The 12652-nt window shown below is 36.0% G+C and overlaps 1 protein-coding gene across 3 annotated transcripts in view; it reads left to right on the top strand.

Annotated features, from left to right (window-relative positions):
- LOC134535569 (regulator of nonsense transcripts 2-like) overlaps window positions 1-12652 on the top strand; it is a 204821-nt gene that overhangs the window by 77302 nt on the left and 114867 nt on the right. For all 3 annotated transcript variants that reach the window (XM_063374757.1, XM_063374755.1, XM_063374756.1), the window contains one exon: window positions 3316-3499. In XM_063374757.1, coding sequence (XP_063230827.1) covers window positions 3316-3499 — 184 coding nt within the window. The remainder of the gene's footprint in view (window positions 1-3315; window positions 3500-12652) is intronic.

Genomic DNA, 12652 nt, shown 5'->3' with positions numbered 1-12652 from the left:
GTTCCACGATTTTATCTATTTAATTTTTGATTACGTTCCTTTTTTTTAATAATCATAATTCGTAAAGTAAGCAAGAATAATGTTTGTAGTGTTTTTTTGTACTGATGTTGCGTTAATACTTTTACATGTATATTTCTTTATTTTCCTTGTACATAAATGTGATGTACAGTGACGTACATAGAGTTTGAGCACTGAAGCTGTCACATCTAGCCATTTTTCCTTTTTCTTTTGCATTCTACCCCAAAGTTGTATTTCTTTTACATCGTTATCGATGAGACGCTTTATTTAAGTAAGAGCTACGTGACTTCCAGACGGCAGACTGGTTTCTTTTATGTGTTTTTCTAAAATAGGAGCTAGGTCAAGCTAGCCACCGAGCGGCGCAAAAGTAAGGGTCCTCTGAGCCAACGAGCCATGACCGAGTCCTCTGAGTGAAATATCTCATGACCGTTATCGAGTGTTCTTTGGGTTACATTCCCACCACTCATCTTTGGACGGCCTATGTTCAAACCCCCTCTCAGGCAGTGCGAAGCCTATCAGCAGTCATGGAAGATCTAACCGCTCCATTATAATTTATCCCCTTTTTAATTTTAATTGTTGGTTTATTGCATTTTACAAATCTTTAAATAATTTAAATTTGAGTGCGAAGAGTCTTTAATTTATCGTTTTGTTTGCATAAAACTTTTAAATAGTAAATTTTAGTTAATTATATTAAACATCAGAGTGGTATGCACTGAAATTACTTAATTTATTGAATATTTAATATTTTTAAATTCATTCATTCATACGGATGGTTGATACTTTAGAGTTTTCATCCCCAGTCATTTAAAATTATGCCAAGGGAATTCCACCCCTAGGTCCGGTGTCACTCTGGGACTGAGGTTCTGTTTCGCCTTCGGGCAAGCAGCAAATTCGACCGTCTACTCCATCGCCTGACTGTGCAGGGCTGAGTCTCAATGCCTTCGGCTTCTTATGGAAATCCCCACCTTTCATAACTGGCACCCGACGGACCAAACTCCGGTTTCGGCCCAGTGTTTTCGGCCCGCCTCACACCGCCCAGGTTTAAGGTTTTGTCACGTGACACCATTCAAAACATATGAGATCAACTTTCCTCATTACATCATGCACCGTTAAGGGTAATTTAAATAATTATAATACACCTTCGATTTGATAAAATATGGACTTCAATTCATCAATACCACACAATAACTTGTCCTTCTCAATCTGACAAAACCTTTTATTTTTCACATTCAACATGGAGGCCCATATTCCCTTAATTTTAATCTCCAACCCACCTTATACAAATCCAAAGCATACATCAAAACAGATACCACTCTTTGCAAAACAAACAAGAAATAAAGTTCATAGAGAACTTACACAGGGTCATATTGTACAAAAATGTTCATAGTCTCTATGCAAATAAAATAAATAATTTAAATAAAAATCTCAATAATTTTATGTACTAAATGCAACAGTACACTCACTAAAATACATTTGAATGTTGAATGAATTTGTGGTTATGTCTAAGCCTGCAAAGTCAATTTACCTTAATACAATGGCTAATCAAAATGAATGTTCGTAAAATGTAATTAAATTAACTTTAACCAAATCATTTCTCAAAATCCACTTCCTTTCTCTAACGAAAAAATGATTTAAAATGTAATCAATTTCACACAACAGCACGGAATGAAAAACACACAAAATAAAAACAGTTATGCATGGCACAGCTGTCAAACGAAAGGTCCGCCACGTAAGCCATCTATTGAATGTAATCGGAAGTGGTGATTCCCATACAAAATTACCAATTTTGAATATTGTCATTTTTTTGGCTGTTTCCTTAGGTTTTTTCTAATGTTCTTTTTTGCTAAACCACCTCAGTATTGAGGCGAACAGAAAAAAAAATTATTCAAATGGTTGATCTATTTTCGAGTTTTTGCGAGACTAACGCACTGCAATTGATTTTTGCATATAGAGACTAATGCCCGGCCTGCATAGCAATGCCTCTTTAATTTATTTTCCAAATTTTTAAAAGGTATACATAAACAGTGTGTGTGTGTGAGTGTGTGTCTATTCCGCTTTATCTCTATACCTATCTGTAACTCTCTATATCTATCTATCTCTATCTGTATAGCTCTCTCTATACCTAAATCTATCTCTATGTTTCCCTCTCCCTTCCTCCCCCTGTCCATCTCTCTACCCCTTTCCCACTCTCTACCTCCCTTACTCCCTCTATCTTCTTCTGTTCCACCCTCCCTCCCACCATTATTATTCATACTATAGCAAAGAGGAAATACTATAAAATACTTACAGGTAACTATCCATACGATTCGGGCGCCACCTTAAATACTGCTTTAAGGGTTGGTGTTATCGAAATCTCACCTGGACAGTGAGTGACCTTGTGTTTCGAAGGCCAAGTGTGCAATATTTATTCGTGATTGGATCAGTGGTTTAGGAGCACATATAGGACAAACATAGAAACATTCAAAAGTAATTCAAAGTGCCAATTCCCATACAAAATTACCAAATTAATTTTTTTTATTTTTCAGCTGTTCCTTTGTTTTTTTCTAATGTTTTTTCCTTCCAAACCATCCCTGTAATGAGGCAAACAAAACAAAAAAAATAATCATTCAATTTGGTCAAGCAGTTTTCTAGTTTAAGCAAAACTAATGCACATAAATTGATTATATATATGTGTGTGTGTGTGTGTGTGCACGTGATCAGATATATCTAAGGTGTTATTTAAACTTTTGATATTGTGAGTGTAATGTATTTTCATGTACTCTGACTTAAATATGTATTCATTGCATGTGTATAAGAAATTTTTTTTGCGCACGTACACGCTCAGGTGTGTGGTCATACATGTGCATGTGCGCACGCGTACACGTATGCTACGTATATCTACAAGGTTGCAAATCTGTAGGATTCGTAAGGAGGGCCCATGTGGCCCGAGAGTTTTGCGCGTGGGTTTTAACCTACACAAGTAATCTCTGGATAGGGTGCTGTATGTTGTGTACTGCCTATATTTTGGCCTATATGCATGCAGCAGGGAGAAAACGTTAAAATATATAGAAAATATTCCATAAAACATAGTTTTGACATTTACGTTTATCAACCTTATTTCATGGTCACTACTTTGCAAGCACAAGTGAGCTCCCTCAGTAAGGGGCTTCTTAATTCCTGAGGGGACCCGGGCCTTCCCCCAGGGATCAATGCCAATTATATATGTAACTTATTTATAATATATATGGAAAGTATACATTTATCATTTCGTAACTGTTTAGGTAGTCATAATTTTGAAGCAATATAAATACTTTTTAGGAACACAGAGAGTTGCAAGCCTTCGAGCGCCAGAACAAGAAAATCCTGCAGACAAAGGGGGAACTGAGTTCAGAGCGGCGCGAGAGAGGAAATGCCCTGCAAACGTCCGTGCAAAGACTGCACGCCGGAACATTGACCTTCTCGGAAGTGCTTGACGAGGACTTGCCATCACTTCCACAAGAAGGTTGGTAGTGAACTTATGTGCAAGTGATTCTTAGGCACAATATTATATGGTAAATTTCGATAAAACCAAAATAACACTGAAAAGCATCACCACTCAATTGAACACTGAAATGCAAGTTAATACACAATGAAATACTAAAATTCAATTATAATAATAAAATAATCAGCATATTTAAAACTTTAACTCAAATGACAAAAACATAATTTTTTAATATAGTAAATTTAATAAATGCAATTAATTTAGCATAAAGTTTGTGCCAAAATGTAATATATTAATAGTTTGGGCAGAATATATTTTAGTAGTATAGTGCAAACTGTTCGAAATTTTGAGTTGAGTCGAGTCGCATATTGCAACTCGACTCGACTCGTTGCACTTTGAAGTGTTCGAAAAAATCGAGTTTTTAGGTTAGGCCTAACATAGGAATTGTTTTAATTCCATTTGAAATTACAATAGTATTTTTACGGTCAGAAGCATGATTGAAAAAGTTTTAGGCTATTTTAAAACACGCAAATTAAAAGAACTACAGTCATTTTTGTTTACTAACACGATATTATCACTTGTAATTTGAAAACACGCACCTGTACAAAGTACAAACAGTAGCAGTCGCGTTTTTCATCCGGAACGGCCTCTTTTATAAACGTAAGACGGGTGTTAATGAACAGTGTTGATTAAAATCAAATTTATTTTTCGTGTGTACATTATCCCGTGGCACGTTTCCTAGTAATTAATAATATACCAGGACAAGCATTCGCGCTAACAGCTGCATGCCGCCATGTTGTCTACTGTTAAACGAACGAGTATTTAGACTGTTGTTGCAGTCATTCGGTATGAGAATCGATACTACAAGAATGAAAATAGTTTGATTTATTGCGATTTTGCTCAATTGGTCATGCCGGTGCCACGGATCACACAGTAACGTGATCTTTTGTTGAGGTTAATTTAGAAAGTTCTTATTTTCGTTTTGTTTACACTGTGAACGGCGTGTATCAGTAATGAAAAATGAATCCCGGTTCATCGAAACGTGGTGAAGTACAGCATAAAGGTGCATTAATTTGAAAGTTTTTTTTCCAAAACCCGAACAGATGAGGCAGAATGTAACACTTGCAAAATTACTCTGAAGGTGCCGTCAGGAAGTACAACTACGTTGATTCGGCATCTCAACAAACACCGACAGAAAAATCAGTATTCGGAAGAAAAACGAACAAATGAGCAAGCATCTCTAATGCCACCAAAAACACCCAGACAACAAACTTTAGAGGGTGCATTTACCCATGTGAAAATGGATAAAACTCATCATAAATCTAAGGCAATAACATCGGCAATTGGGAGAATAATGGTTCTATATTATCATCCCTATTCCCTTGTGGAGGATAGGGGATTCCAGGAACTGGTTAATACCCTAGAACCAAGATACGAGATACCTTCAAGAACAGTTTTTTCGAGGCGTATTATTCCTGAGATGTACGAGAACTAAAAGTTACAAATAAAAACAGAAATGAAATGGGAACTATGTTCAGCACAGTCGCTGTCACTTACTACTGACATGTGGACTTCTCGAGCGAACGAGAGCTACATTTCTGTGACCTGTCATCAATTAAAGCAGATTTTATGATGAAATGTTATGCTCTTGCTAATTCATACTTTCCTGGCCAACATACAGGATCTGCAGTGCACCAGAAATTGAATTCCATTTTAGAAGAATGGGATTTGGGGCAGTGCACAGTACCCATTTATATAGTTACAGACAATGCACGAAACCTAACTGCAGCATTATCTAAAACAAATTAGATTTCAATACCTTTCCTTGCACATACAATGCAATTAGCAATAAGTGATGCAAAGAAACCCACTCCAGGTTTTAGTGAATTGTGCCAAAAAGGTCGAGCCATTGTTGGGCATTATCGTCACAGTGTTCAAGCACGAGAGAAACTAGGCTATCTACAGAAAACAATGGATAAACCTATGCTCAACTTAATACAAGATGTCGAAACTCGCTGGAATAGTGAGTACCAGATGTTTGCTAGGCTACTTGAACAGAGGGGCCCAATTTCAGCTGAATTAGCAGAGTGTGGAAAAAAAATTGAGTGTTTCAACCAAGCTGAGTGGCATATGGTTAGTGATATGGTTGATGTTTTGCAGCCAATTGACCAAGCAACCACTGAACTGTGTGCTGAATCTTACCCAACCCTTTCCATGGTGATTCCTGTTGTAAGCAGCATACAAACATTGCTGGAAAATAACATAAAAACTAAAAGCAAAACAGGATGTGATTTGACTTTCACTAGAAACTTGCTGAAAGCTTTTTGAGCTCGTTTCCCAGATTATAGAATGTTGAAACCAAATATGGTGGCCATGGTATTGGATCCACGTTTCAAAGGTGTTCTACTCAGAGAAGATGAAATGAAACTTGCTATTAAATTCTTGGAGGAAGAAATCTGCAGGCAACAGGAATGTGATGCTGAATTAGGTCTACCTGCAGTTGACACTTTAGAACAGAGTGATGTAACAGTCACATTGTGGGGGGCTTTTGATCAGTTGGCAAAAGAAAAAAATAAGCTTGCAAGCAAGGAACAATCAATGAAAGATCAGGTTACAACATATTTAAGTGAATCGGTCATAGCTAGGCATGAAGACCCTTGTGTATGCAACAGAAAGCAGTTCTATTGTCTTAAAAATTTGGCTCAACATTATCTTTCTGTACCTGCAACACAAGTAGCGAGTGAACGTTTGTTTTCCTGTGCATGGAACACTGTCACTGTAAGAAGGAGTAATCTGAGCCCAGAGCATGTGGAGCAACTAGTATTTCTCCATCATAATATGAAGCAATAGTAACTCCTATTTCTGTATGATTTTAGAGGCCTATGTGTAATTAAATTGTGTTTGTGTAACCTGTTATCTAGTAAAAAATAGTGTGCTTCAGAGAAACTTGATTATAAACAGACTTTAAACATGACCAAAATATGATAAGTAAGTTAGTAGGTTCTTACATGGATGTTTATTTATCCTATGTATGTTGACAATAAGAATTTATAAACCAATTTTTTAGCAGAAATTTTTTACTGGTAGATTACCTCTAAACTTGAACTAGACTCGAAACTTGACTTTTTAAAAGTGTTTGACTCGAACTCGACTCGAATTCAAAAAGTGGTGTTCGCACATGCCTATTTTACTTTATCTTAATTTTGTTAAGAGTAATTCCTTTTAAAATTATGTCGTTGGTACATTTTTTTTTAAAAACACAAGTAATTTCTGTACTAGACATGCTTATTACAAATTATTTTATTGTAAAAGTGAATAATATATCAGTCAAAATGATACTGTTCTGATGAAGTAAGTATAATAAAACATTTAAGTGTCATTTTTGTTTAATAATACTATTATTATGAATAAAAAGAATTTTCATAATAAGCTACTGAAATCTCTTGTTATTAAAACAAAGTAGGTTAAAAATGAAACCATAAATTATTGGCTCTATTATTCTGTAAAATTTTAAGTGTAAGGGCAAGCCGCCAAAACATATATTATAAGGTCTTAAATAAATCTGGCATTCTATATTTTGACGCAATCTGAAATTCAGCTCCAGTCAAGCCTATTTGCGTTCAGTTTTTTTCGGCAGAATTCTGGCTGTTGACTTTGTCCGCCAGGTCGCATCACTTTGCTGCCAGCGTTTATAGTTCACTTGGAGTTTATCTGTCCTGTTCAATGTAGTGTTTCCGGTTTTTTAGCAGGTTGCTAGCCCCTAGTGCCATGAAAAATATAGGCACTAGTGCAGGGCGGCCAATTGTTAAGTGGGAGATTCTCCCTGAGGTTTCCTCAAAGAGCCTAGGCCGTGGGGTGTCTGTTTCATACTAGGTGCATAGACATTCAAAGCTTTACGAACAATCTCCAGGAGTCCCCACTCCAAAACGGGCGAATGGCTGATCAGCGTTACACTGCTTCGGTACTAGCCAGATCACAGGCTCCCTTGTAGTCCAGTCATTTAAGGGTTTTACCTGGAAATAATTCCCTTTAAGGGGATACTTAGCAAATGCATAGTACTAGTGCCCAATAACAACATATCCAAAATCAACACTTGTGGGTTCTGTGCTATGGCCGCCATCTTGGAAAATGGAGCCCAATTTTCACTTTTTTGACTGTATCTCAATAACGGTTGTAAATATAAAGAAAATGTTTGAGCAAAACTTTAAGTACATTTAAAAACACACATTTTAGGGAAGAGTAATTTTTTTCGTATCTGCATTTGTTTCAGAGTTATTTAGGTAAGAATAATTGACTTAATAATTTTTATTCAGATTTTTCCAAATAAAATCCTAAACTCAAATCAAATGTGTTAAAATATACAAACAAATTGCATAAAATATTTTAATTGAAAGTTTTCATGAAGTATTAATGTAGTTAAAATGACATTTATTATAATTTTTTTGTTAAGTGATGATACAGCAAGATTTGTTTGCTAATTTCTCTTCTGAAAATAATGAAAGCTTCCTCCTTTCTATTCTGCTTCGATGAAACCTTAATAGGAAACAAATGAATCTAAAAGAAACACAACTATTACAATATATACACAGAAATGCATTATTCAAAAATGTAATTTGATATTATCTTATAAACATTCAAAGTCACTAGCTTTAAATGCCTGATGTATTAAATAATGTACAATATAATACTAATTTGCTTTCAGCACATTTAGAGTGAAAATACTGAATTTACATAGCAACTGCTAAAAATTATTTCTCTTAATTATCCACCTCAACAGCATCAATATCTTCTAAGTCCACATCAGGTGAGTTCTCACATAATAGACCTTCGCACTTGCCACACATTGCTGAGCAGAAGAGACCTGCTTGTTTACACTGGCAAGAATCACGACAAGTCTTGCATTTACATGAAATCAAATGCATCAGTTTCTTTGGAGCTGGTGGAAGAGTAGTTGGTTTAGGTTGTAGTGAATTTCCAGAAAGTCTCCATCCCCATTCACAAGGGTCCAGATCATTTCCCAACCACTTTTGTACTTGGTAATACACTCTGAAGCTATGTTGAGCAGCGGCTGCAGACGTGGGAGGAAGTGTGGCTAATTCAAAATTAGCCTGCAGCTGCTGTTTAGCTGTTATTTGATTATACATGTAATATCTATGTTCATACAATTATTTGTTTCCTGCTGAATTCATCTCCTGCTTTAGTTCTTCTCTGGTTGGCATTTTCTCGTTAAAAACCATTACTTTATTTCTCAAGCCTTCATCCTTCTTCAGTAAATTGAGAGATTTAACTTTCCCTTTTCTGAATACTGCAGAGGTTGTGTCACACCCAGACATTGCATGGGAAAATAGAAGCAAACTTTAACATCATAATGAAGCTCACATTGCTTAGAGATATCAAACACAATATCTTCTTTATTAGCATTTTATGGGCGGCAAAAGAAAATGTTTTCTGATGTGGACAAAGATGTTAACACCTAAAGGTCAGTATCCTGCCCAACAACTATTACTGCTTTGGTATCGGCTGCATGCTGCAGAGCCAACTTGGTAATTAAAACATCAGCATCATCCATTGCTTGATGTATAAGAAATCCTGCTGCTGAGAGGTGATCTGTAAGTGCTGCGATGAGAGTTTTCTTATTATTAAGATTACAGAGAAAGTCAGATTGAGTATGAGTTACATAAGTATGTTCGTTGAACTGAACTTCAGGGACTTTTTTCTTGTAACGAAGAGTATGTGGAGTAGTTGGAGAATCTGGATAACCATCAAAAACAATAACAGCATTCTCACCGAAGTGCCTTTCTGCATAGGACTTGTAAGCTTTCATGACATCACCATATGTACCTGGCCTAGGCCACACAACACAATTCAGCAGGTAGCCTCTATCAACAACATATGTACAATTCTGTGGGAAAGTAATGTTTTCCTTCTCTAGTAGAAAAGCTGAAGCAAGGGAGGAAATTGTTTCTTTTTGCATGTGAGTTTCAGTGAATAGAGAAGGGGGTTGTGGAGCCAACTCATACGTTATATATTCTTTGAGATCTTCTGGTGTGCTGTTCATGCAAATTATTCTGTTGAATAATTGTTGGACGTTGATGGGAATTATATTTCCTCTAACCTTGATCGATGACATAGCACCTAGTGGTATTACCCTTGCTTTTCTTCGCATAATGCCATCTGAAAATGTTCTTCCCATCACTGCATCCATACATTCCTTACCTTTTTCAATGGCAAGATCACAGACACCATATTGTCTCCAACAACAGCAGAAGATATACTGACCAGGTCCTCTGAAATCTGAAAAGGGTTATGTTGTTTCAGCCAGTCTATAAATATATTTTGGTGATTTGTATCTCTTATGTTGCTCTTCCTCAAATCTTTATGTTGCTCTAATGTTTCAGGAGAAATACCTGCAAAATCTTCAACTTCTGTAGCAAGTTCTGATGCAATAGGAGCACACAAAATCCATCTCATTAGAGTATTTTAATTTAATCCTCGTCCTCTAGTCAAGCCTCCTAATGATTTAATTGATCTCATCAGTAATTGATCTATATTCATATCAGTCCAGACACCTGACCACTCTTTGTCTTGGTGTCATATTGTAAAACAACTATCAGTAGTAAACGTTTTAAAGTCATTGGGCAACATACAGTCTTGAAGATTCATCATTTGCTGTATATAAAGTTGTGCTGACTTGGCATAGAGTATATGACCTGCTGCATGAAACAGTGGCATCATCTGAATAGTTGTCGCAATGTGTAATTTCCAGTTCGCTGTTTTTTCTGCTCGAATAAAATTTAACATGAGAAAGACTTGATTAAGGTACATCAACCAAAGTTTTCCTGTTCTGCTCTTGGACTCCAGATCTTGACACTTATTCTGAAAGGATGCATTAAATTTAAGCAACTCTTAGTTTTCTGTTGCTTCAATACAACTGACTTCATGGTTTAACACTTGTGAGCGAAGCTTGAACAGATTTTCATTCAATCCTCCATTATCTGTATCATTAATGATTTGAATTAATGCAGCTGCTGTCAGAATATGTGCCCACACAGCACCTGAAAAGGAATATCCTGTCAACATTTGAGGAATTGAGTTTTTGGCATACACAGTTTCCCACAACTCCTCAATTCCACTTCCTCTCATTACATAACCAATTGCTCCAAGAAATGAGAATAGCATATGGAAACCACCAAACGTCAGGATTACAGAGCTTACAGGACTGTTTTTTGAGCAGACAAAACTATTTCAGAACATTTCATGAATAGTGGCTGGTCCAAAGTTACAATGCAAGAGTGCCCATGCTCTTCGCTTTGTTGAGCAGCAAAATGCAAAGCTGAATACAGAGTTGAGAGATTTGATGGATTACCATTAATAAAAGGAAGAGGTATTGTCTTCGTAGTAATCTTTTCAGATTGTGCCATTGCTGACTGCATAAAACCATTCCAGAATGACTGTGGCTCTTTTTCATCAGTGTAACCTGTTGCCCAAAACAAATTGAGTGATGTAGATTTCTCCATGATTTTTGTTGCCTCTTCAGGTATGGCAATGGAATTTAAAGTGATAGACTTGAACCCACTGATGTGTTTTATTGGTTTGTAACTTTGAAATGGTATCTGATGTAGCTTACTATTGACTTCAGTTGAAGGATCACGAGGGAAAGTAAATAGTGTGGTCACTGCATTTGAAGGTGAAACACATTTTATACCTCCAAGAGAGTGGAAAGTTCCAAATCCAGTCAATGTACGAATGTTAAAATCAGCATTATCAATCACATACTGATAAAATGCTGAATCTGCATTTGTTGGTATGGCATGTACAGTAGCACAATTCAAGTATGTTGTTGCTTCTGCATAAGAACAGACTCCTAGCGAATGAAGCAAATCTATCAGCATCTTTGAACCATATTTCCTATAAATATAAACAGTTATTGTTACTTGAATTGGAGAGTGAAAGGAATGTGGTCTGCATGCTGCAATAATAGAATGACTGATCATCATCTGTTTTCGACAAATACTTTCTGGGCATTTATTGCTTTTTAACCTTGTTACATTTTTGATAAAACATTGAAGTGTTTTTGGTACTACACTTTTAGATGCTTCTTTCAAATTTGTAAAGGTGGAGTATGTATCTAAATTGTAAACTGTACTTTGTATATCATCCCTGATAATGGCTGCTGCAGCTGTCACAATGCGTAATTTTTCTTCTTCAGGATCAGGGTCTATTTCAGAATGCCAATTTTGAGTTATATACATGTCTGCAGTATCTCTAAATGTGAAAATGCATGACCTGTTTGATAAATTTTTACTCAGTACCTTAGACCCATAATGTTTAGTAATCAGATCTTTCACATGTTTTCTGAGTAAATATGCTCATCACTGTCAGGAAGTTCCACCATAATACCTCTTAGTTCTTCAAGTGTGTACTGACACTAGTCATTTTCATCCAAAAAGACACAAAGCTGGTCAAAAAGAGTAGCACATGTTTCAACCTTTGGTCGTCCAACACTCTCTGATTTGGTCACTGTTTTAAAGTCTGGTTTTCACAGTCTGAGTGACAGCATGCTTCAGCAGCTATCAAATCATTCAATGTACATATTCAATGTTTTACATTGTTTCCCCAGTCACCACCGCGCTCATCACAATACCTTTCTACATTTACACACATTCCATAAGTAGAAACTTTCGAAACATTATGTCGTTGGTTCTTTGAAAGTTTTGTGTTTGGTTGTAACGCCCCTCGTGCCCTAAAATTATATTATTATAATTTAATAAAAAAATTCCTAGGAAACAGCTGAGCAAAAATATAAAGAAAAGGACAAGTATTACCAGGTTAGATATTGTTAAACATTTATCTTCTATCAAAATCAAAGCTTTGTTAAAAATTTCTTCATTGAAATCAATTTCTAAGTCCGGGTTTTGTCGTCATAGTTCAGCCAAGATGTCATCACTCATATATTCTCGATATTTAAGCCATAGTCAATTTGGATTAGAAGGATTACATGTAGTTAATATAATTGCAAATAGCTCACGAATTTGTTTCGCTGTTGCCATTTGGACTGCTGCTTCGTTCATAGCTAACTCCCAATGATTATAGTTTTCTAGTAGGCCTAATCTTTGACATTCCTCTCGATATGTTTCACAAATGTAACCATTGATAGTTTTTAGGTCTTCAAAT

This window comes from Bacillus rossius, chromosome 8, assembly GCF_032445375.1.
Source record: "Bacillus rossius redtenbacheri isolate Brsri chromosome 8, Brsri_v3, whole genome shotgun sequence".
Lineage (NCBI taxonomy): Eukaryota > Metazoa > Arthropoda > Insecta > Phasmatodea > Bacillidae > Bacillus > Bacillus rossius.
This window is presented reverse-complemented; position numbering and strand designations above follow the sequence as displayed.